General features: G+C 55.6%; 1 protein-coding gene across 2 annotated transcripts in view; it reads right to left on the bottom strand.

Annotated features, from left to right (window-relative positions):
- ITPK1 (inositol-tetrakisphosphate 1-kinase) overlaps window positions 1–16,693 on the bottom strand; it is a 128,780-nt gene that overhangs the window by 16,000 nt on the left and 96,087 nt on the right. For both annotated transcript variants that reach the window (XM_037504015.2, XM_054692802.1), the window contains exons 5-6: window positions 1,166–1,264; window positions 830–870 (exon numbers count right to left, since the gene is read on the bottom strand). In XM_037504015.2, coding sequence (XP_037359912.2) covers window positions 830–870; window positions 1,166–1,264 — 140 coding nt within the window. The remainder of the gene's footprint in view (window positions 1–829; window positions 871–1,165; window positions 1,265–16,693) is intronic.

Here is a 16,693-nt window from a genome sequence, read left to right as displayed (position 1 = left end):
AGAGGACCCCCTCCCTGAACAGAGCACTGGGGATGAGGGGCAGCAAGTCTTGGCGCCGGACCTGGGCAGCCGGATTTCAAACGAAAATGCAAAGTGGTTTGGCAAAACCAGCTCCAGTCCTGAAACGGGTGTGAAATGTCCTCCCCAAGGGTGTGAAATGCAGTTGTGTGTGGGCGGCTGGGGTCCTACAACCCCAGCTGAATATCCAGGTGTGGTTCCCCAGAATGTGAAGCTGGGGAGACCCAAAAGGACCAACCCAGGCTGCTCCTCTAGGCCCCAAGAGGCTCCTCTGTTCCTTCTGGAACCACGTGACGCTGACACGTCTTCCACCCTCTAGGGCTCCATCCCCATCACCCACATCTTACACACCCGCCCTCCCCTGGCGCCCGAGCTGGGGCCGGGACACCCTGAGTGAATGAGTGAGTGAGGGGTGGGTGAACAAAGGTCAGCAGGCCGTGACCTTTCCTCTGCCCACCTTCTAAATTCAGCAAGACGGGACCTTTCCAGTGAACAGCCCTCAGGCCTGGCCCAGAGCCTGGCCCAGCAGGCGCCCAGGGAGTGACCGCTCCTGGTGGGTCAGGGGCCGAGGACAGGTCACGCTGGGGCATGCCTGGCTCGCGCTTGGAGAGGCACACCCATCCCCGCCTTGGGGACAGGACAGGCACAGGGCAAGGGCGGAGACAGCAGACAGGGAGTGGGAGCAACAGGGAGGGGATCTGGCACACAGACTCTAGAAGGTTCCCCTGGAGACGCTGTGGGCTGAAAGAAGGTGGGAGGCATGGGGGGGAGGAGACTGGCCGGCAATCAGATCATCGAACCTTCCACTCACCTCGTGGGAGTTGGTGCCATGAGCCACTCTGGTTTTGCAAACTGTGGGTGGGAGAGAGAAAAGTACAGCAGGGTGAGCAAGGTCATTCGCCCGCCGAGCCCGCCTGGCAGACACAGGGTGCAACTCTCCTACCCCTGCGGCGCCTCGGGAGGGAAGCGGGTGGGGATGGGCTGACGTGACCATGGCTGGCATCTGCATTCAGGGTGACCTGGGCAGACACTGCCAGGACACGCCAAACAGTATCTTCCGCCCACAATCAGGAGGGTCTGTTTCCAGGGTGCAGCTGGGGGGGCCCAGGGCTCGCCCGAACACCAGGCCGCCGGGGGTGGTACGTACTGAAGGGGAAGGCCAGGCCATTCTTCTCCAGGAGTCTCATGGTGTCCTCTCCGCACAGACTCGTGAGCTCCATGAAGGGCGGTGAGCAGATCCTGTCATCTGGGACCGAGGAGAAGCCCGGTGAGCTCGCCTGCCCACGAGCCACCCAGGCCCGCTTCCTGGGACAGACCCTCTCCTGGGGCTGCCCGCAGAGCCCCTGCCCCCCCAGTCAGATGCCCCAAACTCTGCCGTCGCATAGGAACACACACACAGTAACGGCATTCTTTAATTACATTTTCTAATAAGGCCCCTCTAATGACAAAACCAATAAAACCAATTACAAACACCAATACGGCCAACTGTAAAACTTGAAGATCAAAGAAAAGGGAAAACCAGACACACACGCGGCACTATTACCCCCACCTCCCAGCCCTCGGTTCGGGCGCGTAGACACTTAAACACACACACGGTTTTACAACAGGAAACTGTCTTGCAACCCGAATTTTCACTCAATAAACCATGACCATTTTTCTGGCTCTAGAAAGACTTTTTCCACCATAGGCTGCATCCGCTTAACAATAATCGCAGGAACAATGCTGCATTCAGCAGGGGCCACGCGCTTAGCACCATGCCAGGGCGCGCAGACCTCTGAAATCTGCAAAATAATCCCACGAAGAGGACGCTGAGGTCGCAGAGATTAACAAATGTGCCGTGGTTACACACCCGCTCCCTCAAGTGGAGACCACAGGCCCCCAGCCCTCGTTACCTAGCAGAAGGTGGGAGGCTAACGACAGCTCCCAGCCCGGCGCATTGGCCTTGCCAGCCGCCGGCCCAGGCACCCTGGCTGCCCAGTTTCTGTCTCAGAGGGCACTGCCTCCCCCAGGCACCCACCCAGGGGTCCAGGGTACGTTTGGTTCTCTGAAAACTTCCAGAAGCACATCTACGTGGTTGTCTAGGACGTGCCTTGTGGCAGGCACTGGGGAGCAAAAAAAAAATCTGTGGGTGAGCGGAATGTGCTCTGATTCTCTCTGCCGATGGCTCAGTGACATTGCCGAATCCCCTCCCCACCCAGACCACCAGTCTCTCAGGAGGCAGGACCACCCTGCCTTTCTGGGCACAGGGGTCAGGAAACACTAAGCAGTAGAGAGGTGAGGGTGCCCCCACCCACATACTCGGAAACCAGCCCCGGATTAAACAAGCAAAGCAGCTGGCTTGTCTCCAAGAGCTCCCAGGAGGAGGTCAGCACGTTAACCCCAGGTGAGAGCCAGCTTTGCGGGCCTCAAGCGCGAATGAACTGCTCGGGCTTATTAGAACTGTTTTAATCTCCCTCCCCAACCCCACCTGCAAATTCCAAACTTCAAATAGGTACAAGAGTGTTGACAGACTTGGGGGGCTACAGAGCTTCTTGGAGACGCCAGGAGGGTGGTCTGGAGCCAGTGCGTGTGGGCCTGGCAGACAGCTGCAGGTCCTCTGCACAGTTGGTTGACTGCCCCTCCCACCCCCGCAACACCCCAGTCCCAGTGCTGTGACCGAGTCCCCGTGGACAGATGCCAAACAGAAGCCCCGGGAGGCAGTCTTGCCCAAGGTCACATGATGGTCAACAACAGAGCAGGGAAGAGCTACGCTCCCATGGCAGGCCAGGTAAAGAGAGGTCATACTGGGGGAGGGCAGGGTATGTCCTGCCTCTTGGTTGTATGCCATTATTGATACAAGGCCCCGTTTCTGCACCCCAGCCCAGAGTCAGAGCCTGGGCAGACACTGCTGAAGAACCAGTGGGCTCTCCCACAGCTGTTGAGGGAGGAAGTGGCAGGTGGCAGAAGGGGTACCTTCTGCGGAGAAGCACATCGCTGGAGCACACAGTCCCTGCAGCCCAGTCCAGCGGATGTGACACCCCAGACTTGGACTAGCTGGGGGATTCTGCAGCAGGCAGGCTAAGACAGGCACCTGACCTGGCAGGGGCCTGGACCAAGCTTGACCCCAGCCCCCCAGGAAAATCAAACCACCTCCTGTAATAACATCTGGAAGCCCTACCACCAGGTGTATCAGAGCAGGTGAACCAGCATGGTTCGCAGATTGACTACAATGCCCACCCCACCCCCAACAATATCTCCTCCCACCCAGCCCATCAAGACTTTCACATGATGTCCCTGAAGACTGTCAACATCTTGATTGAATGCCCTTGTTATGTGCTAGGAGCATGGAGAGGCAGAAATTTTGCCCAGAGTTATACACATGAGTGGCTGGGCTGGGGGTGGGGGGGTCTCACTGGCCCCCAAGTCCCTGTTTTGACCATGGCCTCCCTAGTAGAAAAACTGATAACAGAATAAAAGACAACGGTCAAATGATCGTCTCAGTAGATAGAAAAAGCATTTGACAAACCTTATTATAAAGACACTTGAACCAAAAATAGAAGGAAATTTCCTCAACCTGAATTAAAGGCATTTACAAAAATCTACAGAAACCCTATTTACAATTAAAGACAGGGTGCTCCCTTCTAGGACCAACAATAAGATGCAGAGGACTGTTCTGCCACTTTTCTTCAACACTGTACTGCAGGTTCTAGCCAGGGCAATTTGGAAAGAAAATGGAATTAAAGGCATCCAGACTAGAAAGGTAGAAGTAAAACTACTAAGAAAAGGAACTGCAAGGTACAAAACCTATATACAAAAAAACAATTGAATTCTATACCCTTAGGATGAACAATCCAATGTGAAGTAAGAATACAATTCAAGTTATAGTAACATTAAAAAAACCAGAAATTAATTTAACAAAGATCTAAAAACTGAACACTACAAAATACTATTGAAATTAAAGACCTCACTAAATGGAAAGACATACTATGTTCATGGATATGAAATTTAATATTAAGCTCCCAATACTCTTGCATTCATCTACAGATTCAACACAATCACATTCCCAGTTTGCTTTTTTTTCAAGAATTGACAAGCTAATCCTAAAATTCATATGAAAACAATCTTAAAAAAGAGGAACAAAATTAAAAGACTCACTCTTCCCAATTTCAAAATTTACTACAAGGCAACAGTAATCAAGACAGTATGATACTGGGCCTCCCCGGTGGTGCAGCGGTTGAGCGCTGGGTTGCAAAGCTGCCCGCGGCCTCTGTGGCGCCAGTTCGATCCCCAGCTGCTCCCCGGCCACCGGAGGAGGGTCCCACCTGGCGCGCAGACCTCTCCTGCCGCCCGCTGCTCCCCTCAGCAGTGTACTTCGGTCCTTCTGCCTGCTCTGCTCCCTGCTCTGGCTCTGGTGAATTCTCTCACCCTCCCGCACTTCTGACTGTACCCAGTGCATGTATAAACGAACAAGCAAACAAACAAATAAATAAAACATGCCTCTATAAAAAAAAAAAAAAAGACAGTATGATACTGGCATAAAGTTGGATACACAATCAGTGGTGTAGAATTGAGAGCTCTGAAAAAGATCCATATATCTACAGTCAATTTTCCACAAGGATGCCAAGACTGCAAAATATTCTCTTCAACAAATGCTGCTAGGACAACTGGATGTCACAAGAAAAAAGAATGAGCCTGGACAAGCAATAAAAAGATAAACAGCCCAATTTTATTTTTATTTTTTTTTTTAAATAACAAATTTTATTTTTATATTCCCCATACAATTGCAACCCTCCCATTCTGACCCCAATCCCTCCCCTCCCGCCCCTCACCCCCCAAAAAGTGTCTCTGGTTCATAGTTTTTTGTTGATTTTGATTTTTGCTTTCTTATAGTTATTCATTTTCCTGGTCCCTTATTTAAGTTTTCTAGATTCCTGCTATGAGTGAGACCATCCAGTATTTTTCTTTTTCTTTTTGGCTTATTTCGCTGAGCATGATCCCTTCCAGTGCCATCCATGTTGCTGCAAATTGCATGTGTTTATCTTTTTTGAATGCTGAGTAATATTCCATGGTATATATGTACCACATCTTCTTAATCCAGTCATCTATAAACAGCCCAATTTTAAAGTAGACAAAGTATTTGAATATACAGTTCTCAAAATGAGACATAAAAATGATCAATCAGCATGTGAAAAAATGCTCTCTATCATTAGCCATCAGGAAAATCAAAACTGCACTGCATATCAAAACCGCAATGAGATATCACTTCACACCTAGGATGACTATAGTCAAAAAGACGGGGAAAAGAAATGTTTAAAATAAATAAAGACAGTGGGTGTTGACATTGCTGTTGAGAGTCTAAAATGAGGCAATTGCTTTGGGAAATAGTCTGGCAGCTCTTCAGCTAAACACAGTTAAAACATCACCCAGCAATTCTACTCCTAGAGAGATCACCAAGAGAATGGAAACCTGTACACACAAAAACCTGTCCAGGAATACTCAGAGCAGATTTATCCATTAAGTAGCAACAGCCCAAATGTCTACCAACTGATGAAAGTACAAACAGAACAGTATTATCCACCTAGCGGAATATTATTCAGCCATAAAAAGGAATGAAGTTGGGCCTCCCATGGTGGCGCAGCGGTTGAGCGCTGGGCTGCGAGGCTGCCCGTAGCCTCTGCAGCGCCAGTTCGTTCCCTGGCCGCTGGCGAGGGTCCCACAAAAAAAAAAAAAAAAAAAGGAATGAAGTACAGCCATGTGTACCTCAAAGATATTTCAGCCAATGATGGCTGGCATATACAACGGTGGGGCCAACAAGCTCCACTGTGGAGTCTAGGTGTGTTGTAGGCACCATCGTCCAGCTGGGCGTGATCACACTCGAGGATGTTCACACAACAATGACATGGCCTAACAAGATGTATTTCTCTGAATGTCTTCCTGTCACCAGTGGAGGGGCGAGGACTGGCACTGGAGGCTCATGGCGGGTGAGTGAAGCACGTGCATGTGACACGGAGCTGTGAGGCGGTATTCCCAAAATTACGTAGTTATGCCAGCGATTGGCGAATCAATAAAATTTGTGGGGGAAAAGAATATATTCTCATCGTGAAATGTCTCATGACCGTGTTGCTATGTGCTATGACAACTTGAAAACACACAACGCAGGTCGCAAAAGCCATCTATCAGATGACTCCATTTATCTGAAATATCTGGAACATACAAGTCCACAGAGACAGAAAGGGGACAGGTCATCGCACAGCGGGGCGCTGAGGTGAGTGGAGAGTGACCGCGAACAAGTACATTTCTTTTCAGGGTGATAAAATGTTTTGGACCTGCGCGGAAGAGATGGTGCCACAATTTTGTGAATATGTTCAAAACTACCAAATGGTATGCATACTTTGAAAACAGTCCATTTTATGGTATGTGGATTATACCACTTTAAAACCTGCTAAGAATCAGCAGCAGCAGCTGCCACCCATCAAGCATGTGCTTCCTGCACTGGGCTAAGAAAGTGTCTCCTTCAACCCCCAGCAAACCTGCAGTCGTCTCCGGACTCTGTTGGGTCCAGGCTGACGCCAGAGAAGAACATGGGCACTGCTTCCCAGGGATGTTTGGGGTCCAGATAAAAGGCAAGGATGATGTGGTCTGTGAATGAGCCACATCCGGCATGAAGCCAGGCACCCCGCGGTCCCCACCCACCCCTCCCTGGGCTCCGTGTGTGAGGTGGGGCCTGATGGCGGCAGGGCCCTGAAGATGCAACAAAGAGCCACGTGTGCCAAGACTGAGGGGCACAGACACACGGTCTGGGTCTTGTTCCTTTTTCTGAATTTGGAGCTTGCCCACCCCACTCCCTCTCCTGGGCTGGGCCTGGTCTGAAACTGGCCGGATCTCACCTCAGGACGGGCCGGGGTCCTGGCTCAGTCACCCCAGAGGGGGCGGCCCTGAGATTGCAGGCCGTGGCCACCCTGGGCCCAGGCAGCACCAGCCTGGCCCTGCCCCACTCTGCACATTGGTACAGGGGTCCATACGCCTTTCCTGCTGGAGCCCCAGTCACCTGGACGTGACCATGACATCACAGTAGATTGGAAACAACTTTTGCTGGTTTGGTTTCCAGAACAGTTTCCCACCAACACAAGAAATGTGACGCGTCTCCAGGAAATCTCAGGAGCCAGAGGCAGCCAGGAAGGCGACATGGCCCCCCTGTCCTGATGGATCTGAGGTCCCAAGCGAAGGGCCCAGATAATAAAGCAGAGGGACCAGTAAAATGCTGCACCAGCACAGGGGTGCAGGGGAGGAGGGTGTCTGGAAGCACCTCTCTGAGCAAGGACAGGGGCGGGCCAGGGAAGGGCCACCCTCGAGGACACCTCCTGGCGGGGGGGAGCAGCCGCTGTCCACCCCCCTGCTGCTTCCGATGCACACACTGGCCAAGCTCTGGACACAGAGGTCACCTGGCCAAGTCGGGGAGCCAGGCAGGAGCCAGGCCCTGCAGCACCACCAGGGCCTCGGGCCACGTGAGGGACGGGCCGCTGCCCACGGAGGGACAGTGACAGCAGAGGCTCCTCCAGCAGCCATGGGAACCTCGCCGCACGCCAGCAGCTCCTGCCCAAATAAAGACTCTGGAAGTCAGCCCTGGGAGCCCGGGAAGCTATTTCTGGTTCCCAAGAAAGGTTACTGCTGCTTATTTATCCCCCGTCTTTATTTCTGGATGGGAAAGGGGCCTTTTTTAGATAGAAGACAGGCAGTGCTCTTTGAAACGCTAAAACATCAGCTCTTAAACAAACATCCGCACCCCCTCGCGGCCACCCCCGCCAGCGGGAGCCTGAGCTCCGCGGACCCACGCAAGTGCAGGGGGCGTGTGGCTGCACAGGGCGGGCGCTACCTGCGTCCCTGAAGACCGAGGCTCCCTGGGTGGAGGCCACATGCGGGGGGGGCCTTGTTGGTGGTGGGAAGTTTCAAACTACACAAGCCCTTCTGCCTCGGCCAGAGAGCAGGGACCCTCTGGCTCTCCACCTTTCAGGCAGAAAACTGGGCTCCATGAGGGGCCTCAGCTATGGCGTTCACAGCACACCCCCAGGAGAGAGAGATGGGGTGAATGGGCCACGTGCTAGCCCAGGCGCCCACCTCTCCAGTCCCAGGGACATGGCCCCAGTTGAAGAGGAGGCTCCCGTGGGCCAGGAGCATCTGAGTTCCAGGCGCCTGCAGGGGGGTACCCCCAACAGCGCCGGCTCAGCCAGGAGCCCAGGGTGGACATAGGAAAGGACATTATCCAGAAGGAGGCGGCCAGGAGCAGGTGGCAAGGAGATCCCGGGGAGTGACCAGAGGATTCGGCTTCTCCCTCAGTCTTCTGGGAGGTGGTAAAATGAACACCTTGGAGCCACTGTGCATGCCGGTCCCTCGGCCCTTTCCTCCGGCCCCTTCTGAGCCCAGGAGCTCCTGCTTATCACGCCGCCTCCCACTGCATCCCCTCGCCGCACACACACACCTGGGAGGCCAGTTCTGCTGGGCTCACCCAGGCCCCCGCACTCTTCTTGGTGATGAAGGTGTGTCCGCCTCTGCAGGGAGTGGGCGTCCCTGGAGGGTCTGGGGGGGTGGGGCTCGGGCTGCTGGATTTGACACCAGCTCCTATTACCTACATGCTTCTGGGCAAGTGACTTGACCTCTCTGCCTCAGTTTCCCTCTGGAACACGAGGGCAATACCTACTTTGCAGCACTGCTGCCCTTAGCGCACATTTAGAAAACGGATTTGAGAATTGACAAATGGGTTCCCAGATACAGGAGAGGAATACAAGTTCATGTTTTGCCATATTGGCTTCAGGCATTTTTCTGTTTCACCAGAAATGAACTGACTGATGGGGTAAAATTATGGATTGCCCAGCAGAAGAGGCTCCACTGAGGTGCAGAAGGGACACCTGGTCAAACGCCTAGTATGCACCCCAGACATGTCCACTGCTGACAATGATGCCCAGAGCCACAGGAGTCAGGGAAGACTGCCTGGAGGAGGCAGTCACCACACAGGGCAGCCCAGAAAGCTAAGTGGGGGTGGTAATGGCAGGATCAACCCTGCGGCCCAAAGCCAGCCCGAACCCTAAGAACCGTGCCGCCAGGCCAGGCCACCGACCCTCTCTGCTCCATTCTCTCACATGTGGCACAACCCACCCCCAGGGCGGTCACAGGGACCCAGAGAGGCCACACCACCCTCCCTGGGCACCCGGTCCCCATCAGCACCTCGTCAGCCCCTTCCTGCCAGGAGGTGGGGTTCTACCAGCCTGGGCAGCCTGCTCAGCAAGACCCGTCATCTCGGCCTGTGCCCGGGGATGCTGTCAGAACAGCACACGTGCTCGAGTCTGAGCATCAAGGTACCTCCTCTCGGTACCCTCACATGTTGGACTCTGACAGCAACGAGGCGGTGGCTTCCCTGGGGTCGGGACTCAGGCCTAGTCCAGCGCTGCTCAGAGGAGGCAGCTGTACGAACCCCCTCTGACAAGTGCACACGTGCGGGAAAGTGGGCGCTGGAGTCCAAGTGAGCTGCACACAGCAGCCAGCAGCCCAGCCATTGGAGCTTTCTGGGTTAACCAAGGTTCAGCCTGACAGCAGGTCGGAACCAGGGCTCTGTGGTTCGTGATGGTGGCAGCCACCCAATCGTCTGCAACAGTCCAGGCCCCAGCCAGGAAGGGCCTGGTGACAGGTGCATGGATGAGGGGAAATGGAAGTCGGAATTGGCTCCCATCAGAGCATCAGGGCCTGCAGAAGGCAACCCTGCCCTCGCCATGACTCCCTGCTCCCACTGTCCCAGTTTGAGTCCCTGTCCACCCAGCCTGGCCAGGAGGGCTCCCACGTCCCGCTGCAGCAGAGCTAGGCCCTGCCCCAGTACTGCTCCACCCTCCCCCTCACGCCCCCCAGGCCATCCTCTGCAAGGATGCCTGCCACCCAGCCCTCCTCTGGTAACCCAGAACCTCTCTCTCCCTCTTGTTGACTCCACCTGCCCCTTGCTCTGTGCAACCACCACGTCCCCTGACACCTACCTCGGGTTCATTCCACCACCAGGTGACTTGTCTCCCTCCAGCCCCAGGGACCCTCCAGCAGGGGAGGCAAGGCAGGCAGCCCTGTGGCGTGGATCTGTGTGGGCTTCAAAGGGGTGGGAACAACGGGTCCTGTGTCTCTTTAGATCCATTCGAAGCCCCAAGGAGATGAGATGAAATTGAAACAACAGGGTTTGTTTGAGACAGTAAAAGCTCCAGCCTTCAAACCTCATGCCCTGGGGGTGGTGACTGACAGAAACCGTGGTAAGCTGGCCCACTGGGGCCAGCCCCAGGGGGTTAGATGTGGCTGCACAGCCTGCAGGCGACGGGTGTGCGAGGTCCTGGGGTAGGTGCCCCGGCTTAGGTCCTTGGTCCCACCCTAGGCTGGTTGCCTCTCTGTGCCTCAGTTTCCACATTTGCAAGATGGGAATCACGGCAGCACCTACGCTAGGGACCGCAAGGAGGACTGAACCGGTCACGAGCGTCTCCTGCTGGCGTGGTTAGCGAGCACCAGCGGAGGCTTCGCTGCCAGCACAAGTCACAGTTGGCTCTGCTCCCCCTGGTCTGAGGTCTCCCCATGACCTGGGACCATCCTGAGCCGACGGGGTCCAGGACTCCCCAGGAGCTGACAGTGTAGTGTCCGGCACGCCGTCCGGCGAGTGGGGAGAGGAGCCGGCCTACGTGCACAGGCACCCCGGAGCCAGAAGAGATGCAGGCCGACAGGACTGGCCACAGAGAACCGGGCTCCTGCGAGGACAGGCTGCCCCAGGCAGGGCAGCGGGCGGCTCATACCCCTGCCCACCCAGCAAGCTCAGGGAAAGACGGGTCTGACACCTCAGAAGGTCCCGTGAGGACAGTGGGTGTGAGGGAGGGCCAGGCCTCCTTGCAAGAGGCCACTGTTGTCACCCAGCTCCCAATCTGGGTGACGGGGAGGCCTCGGGGCACAGGAGCCTGCCCTGTGCTCCTCTGGGGACCCTGACGGGAGGCGGGGAAGAAGCAGCACTTCCTTATGTGGTCAGGCCTTCCGGAGCAGAGAGGTGAGGGCGGAGGGTGCAGGCCGGGCCTGGTGCCCCACCATCAGCTTGCGGGCGCAGGGCCTGGCTCCTTAGCCAGCATGTGAATCCTCCCAGTGGAGCCCCGGCTGTACCTCCACCTCGCGCCACCCCCACCATCATGCTCTGGACAGAGGCTTCACTCGCTTTCTCAGACAAGCTCCCACCTCTGAGAGCTGGCTCGGTACTGGCACCGGTGCCCTCAACATAAAGCTCTGCTTGGCATCTGTCTCCCTGACAGGCCAGGAAGATGATCTCGCTGGTCTGTTCACCCAGGGCCCATCCTAAGCTGGCAGCCCCGCAGCCCTGCACATCCATGCTCCATGGGAAGCTCGAGGCTTAAAAACGTGGCTCCCCCTGCTAAGAGGTGGGCCCTACTGCCGCGCCCTTGGACATGGGCCTCACAGAAGTAGAGCAAGGCCAAAGAGGCTTTTTCTGGGACACACACCTCTGGGGCCTGAGCCACCAAGAAGCCCAGCAGCCCGATGGGAAAACCTGCTGACCAAGTCCAGTCAAGATCCAGATTCACGAGCAAGACAAACGCCTGTTATGGTCTTACGCCACTGTTCTGGCTCTTCCCCTGACGGACGACCAGAGAGGCTTTCAGAAATGACACGCAGCACCAAGCAGGAGGCTCCGAGGAAGGAGAACTAGGCGGGCGCCAGGGGAGCACTCCAGGGGGCGGGGAGGCAGCCTCCAAGCACCTGTGGCCTTGGCTCCTGTGGGCTGGGAGCAAGGCCAAGGGGTAGAGAACAACTGTCACCCCCACAGGGCATGAAGGAAACTGAGGCCCTAGGGGCTCAAGTTCTGTCTTCAAGGTCATGTCACAGTACAAGGCGGGGGCACTGCATGAGCCCTTCCCTCTGCCCGACGTAGCTGACGGCCTGTTTCATCTCGAGGGCCCTAATAGCTGTTGGCACCTGTTGTTTCAACACCCAGGAGCAGAGGAGCCAGACACCAGCCCGGGCGGAGACACGGACATTCCTGAGTCCTGTTCCGGCTTGTGGAGACGGCTGCTGGGACCGTGGATTAACTCCGTGGCAGCTGCTTCCACTGATTTATGGCCCCTTCCGGCCCCAGGCAGACACTGCCCCCACTCAGCTCCAACTCCCAGAACACAGCAGCCTTTTCTGTTTTTAAGATGTTTTAAAAATAACGTTTGAAGTGCTCTCTCTGGCAGTACATATTCTAAAAGCAGAACAGAAAATATTAGCTTGGCCCCAGCACACAGTCCATATTTTTCAAGAAGACAATCTCCTTAATATGAAAAGGGCTGCAGCCACATGGTAAGAAAAAAACCAGCAACCCCAACAGAAAAATGGGTGAATGGCATGAAAAGATTCGCACACACAAGAAACGCAAAAGACCAATAAACATATGAATAGAAGTTCCATCTTGCCGATAATGGAAGGAATGTTTCCCAGCACAATTAGGAGCAAATTTTGTTCAAACTTTTTGAAGAACAACCCAGCCATATCTGCCAATGTGAAGAATGTTTATAATAATCTTTCACAGAGAAATTCCACTGCTAGGGATTAGTTTTACAGAAATATGCAAAAAGATCCATGTTTACCAAAGTCCAGTTAATTAAAAAAAAAAAATCAAACTGGAATGACCTTATGAGCCCAGTATAATCGAGCAAATGACAATCCCCTCATTCACAGGCTGAAATACGCTGCCATTATCTAACAGGGTGGGGGGGACCTAAGCCCCCTCCCCTTTGTGGGTTGACATAGAAGGAAACAAGAAATTAAGTGGGGAAAACAGGTAATAGGAGAACACATGGAATGTGACCTTTTTGTGTTTTAAATACAGATACACTTGTGACCGACTGCTGGAGAAGGGTCTAGAAGGATGGGTTCCAACCTGTAGGGAGGCTGGGGAAGTATGTCACCCGCATCAGAGGGAATTGGGGGTCATATCTGTCTCCTCGTTGAAGTGTCATGATTTCGTTAATATTTCTCCTTAGGAGTGGACACATCGGTGTATTTTATTGTCAGGGTGAATTCAGTACCCTCCCCTGCTCTGGGAGGCTGAAGATGCACGTTGAGCACATTCAAGGCTCTGAGAAGTCCTGCAGCAAAAAAGAAAAATTTCAACACAACCCCCCTTTCCTTTAATCCTCACCTTTGCCTTTCTCTTTACTTGCAAATGATCATGCAGGGCCTGGAGCCCTCCCGTGGCTTTCTGCCACCATGCCTGCTGGAAGGGGGCATGTTCGTTTTTTAAAAGTCTATATAATGACCATTTGGCAAAGACCACAGTAGCCACCATTGTCCTCAAGAACCATCAACGGACGCTAAAAGAGCAGGCAAAAGCACGACGAGGAACGGGATGTCTGTCTCCTTATACTCGCCAGCTACAAAGTGAAAAACAGAAACCCGCAGTGGAAAGACGTGAGGGGCCCACTCTGCCCCAACGATCAGTTAGCCAGGCAGGAGATGCATCCACATCGCGGCCCCCCCAAGGGCAGGGCGCGTGCAGGGGACGGCCTGGCTGGGGCAGCACTCCCGCCACATGCAGCGACTTCCCCTAATCACGGAGAACATGGAGAAACCCCAGCTGGGGGAGAGCACAAGGGATCAGGGATCTTCCCCAGGGTCACGGCGCGGAAGACAAACAGACTGGTCCCGGGCCAGAAAAACGGTAGCAGTGCCTGGGACAGCAGGCCCATTAATTAACAGTCCTGCTGCTGCTGCCGGGAGTTTCCTGGTTTAGAGAACAAGCCGTGGTCACGCTAGTTACCGCCGGAGGCAGCCATGCAGAGGGGACGCGGGGAGCGGGTGCCGTCTTGGGCACTTTTTTCCCCACTGAGTCTAAAATAACTTTAAAAGTAAGTGAAACCTCCCAGCACTTTACAATAAACCTGTAACGCGGACATACCGCGACAGCCAACAAAGAGATGACAAGACCCTGCACAGGCCACACGATGGCTCACCCTGAACGCTCCTTGCTTGGGGAAATACACCCAAACTGTCATTTACAAACATGGGACTGGCGCCGGGAAGGCTGACAGAGGGGCATATCCTGGGGGGAGGGCGACTCCTGGGGGTCCCAGAGGTCAGAGTCAAGGGTGCTAAACAGAAGTCAGGGACCCAGGACCCACAGTGTCCTGGTCTGACCCACAAGACAGTGTCACCAAGGAGGGTGGCGTGTACTGAGCATCTTCCCCTAAATGCACAACCATATTTAACCCTTGAACATCCCTGGGTGGAAGGGGCCGCTATCACGATGCCCCAGGTCACAGATGGGAAAACCGAGGCTCGGGGCAGTCCAAAAACTTGCCTAAATGCACACAGCTCGATGTGGGGAGAGGCTGAGAGTCCAGGCAACCCCAGACTCACTGGCTCTGCCTCTGAGGGCACAGCAGGGGCACGGGCCTTGAAAGGGCACAGGACAGGCCACTGGAAGCACTGAGTGGCCCTGGGTCAGTCCTACAACCTCCTGGGGTTATTGGGTGGGGCGGGGGCATCAAGAGCTCAAAACTCCTTTGCTTGGGTCCCACTAACCTCCTGGACTCCGGCGCTGCTTCCCACCACCGACTTCTGCCACTGGCCCCCGCAACTAAAGCCCAGGAGCCTGATGGGACCAAGGGGAGGGAGTGGTCTGATGCTGAACACCAACTTGGGGCGAATGGGACCACATCTCCCCGGTGGGGGTGATGGCAACCCGTCATGGACGAGCAGATGACTCAGAGGGCCCAGGGACTGGGGGCCGCAGGGGGCCGAGACGGATTAGCCCCGTCACTGGGTCGGTCAGCACCAAAGGCCCTGCCTTTCCACTGCAGCGCTGCGGCCCTCAGAACGGAGGGCACAGCTCTGACTCAGTCACTGCCCAGGGCCGACTCGCCACCGTCTGAGGCACAGCTGCCGTCTGAGTGGACACCAGAGGGCGCCAGGGTTGTGCCCACAGCACCAGGGGCTCTGGGATCACTCCCCCCACAAAGCAGACACCCCCCACCATCTGCCCAGCATGAGCCCCTCTGTCAGGCTCAGGACATGGGGGTGGAGGAGGCAACACACACGGGGGCTGGAGCAGGCTTCCGCAGCTACTGGCTAAGAGCAGGCCCGACAGCGTGGGTTCAAATCCCAGTTCTGCTCCCGGGAGCTGTGTGGTGTGGCCTTGGCCGACTTAGGCTGTGCCCTCCCGTGTCCCTGCTGCTACGTGGAGGTAAGGGCAGTGCCCTCTCCTGGGTCATCGTGAGGACTGAATCAGCCAACACGCACAAGTAAAGCTTCAGGCAGCGCCCGGCCGGTCCCGGGTCCTGACAGTGGACCCGGGGGGAGAGTGAGCTGAGCGGCCCCAGGGAGCGGGGCAGAGGGAGCGCCCTCGCCCACCACAGCCCTCAGCAGCCCTCCGCAGCCTCTGACCCGAACTGGGCCCACCCCAGCCCAGGTGGGCAGATGTTCTGTGGGGAGCTCTGAGGAAAGCCTCTGAGGACAGTGGTGTCTAGAAGACTCCATTTCAGGCCAGTTTTCAAACTGCGTCCAAGACGAGTGCAGATCAAATTCCCATAAAACCACAGGCAGGAAGGCCCCATCCCCCAGGAGGTGGCCTCGGGACGGCCATCTGTCCCCTCTAGAGCTCCTGCGTGTGGGGTTCCAGGAGGCCCCTCCCCTGCAGTGTCATCGCCTCTGAAGGGCCTCTCGAGCCCCTTCCCCCGCGGCCCAGGCCCTTCACAGGACTGCCCCAGGGCCATGCCACCAGGCACAGCCCAGCTCCCTCACACTGGCTCCGCCAGCTCAGGAGACTCACTGGGCCTGGGGTGGCGCAGCCGGCCTGGGTCTTGGGGTTCCATCTCAAACTCCCAGCAACGCACAGCCAAGGGGGTGCCGGGGAGAGAAAGGGCCAGCAAACGTGTGGGGGCAGCAGAGGACACTCCACAGGCCACCACCCTCGCCCCTCGGCCTGCGCCAGGCCGTGCTTCTCCTCTGGGAGGCTTCTGAGCACCACGCTTGGCTTGGGCCCAAGTTCACGGCCCGCTGCACCTCTGCCTTAGGGTGTGGGTGCCACCCCACCCGTAGTCACCGGCGCTGTGGGGGGCTGCTCAGCAAGCCTACCAACCGCACGCTGTTGTGAGTTGCTTGTGGAAGGGACTCGCTGCTTAGTGCACAGCTGGGGCCACACCTCTGGCCGGCCTAAAGGGAACAGTCGGTCCAAGTGTCTTTCACCCACAGATTTCCCAGACAGAAATACATTTCTCAGAAGGTGTGGGGTCAAACAACCAGTTGTCCCCCAAAACTCATTCTCTCCCTCCTGCCATGGTGATAAACCTCCCCAAAAGTTAGCAGGGCACATGCTGCCCAGAAGAGAGACCACGTTCTGACTCCCTTGCAGCCCGGGAGGTGACTAAGTCCTGGCTCCTTGAGAACAGATCATTACATGGTAGCTTCCAGAATCTTCCCTTAAAGACACTAGGGCTGCTTCCTTCCAATGTTTAGAGCTTGGATGTGATGGCTGGAGCTCCGGCCACCACCTTGGACCAGGAGGGCCACAGGTGTGGGGGCAAAACAGAAAAACGAGGATCCTGAAGAGCTTGGGTCCCTGCGCACCAGCACCACGTGGCCTTGCTCTGGATTTCAGAGGAGACGGAAACGAAGCTCTAGCTCGCCTAGGCCGCTGCTATTTTAG

Source organism: Talpa occidentalis, unplaced genomic scaffold (assembly GCF_014898055.3).
Source record: "Talpa occidentalis isolate TD23 unplaced genomic scaffold, MPIMG_talOcc4v2.1 talOcc4.11, whole genome shotgun sequence".
Taxonomy (NCBI): domain Eukaryota; kingdom Metazoa; phylum Chordata; class Mammalia; order Eulipotyphla; family Talpidae; genus Talpa; species Talpa occidentalis.
Note: the sequence above shows the minus strand (reverse complement) of the source record. Positions and strands in the feature narration are given on the sequence as shown.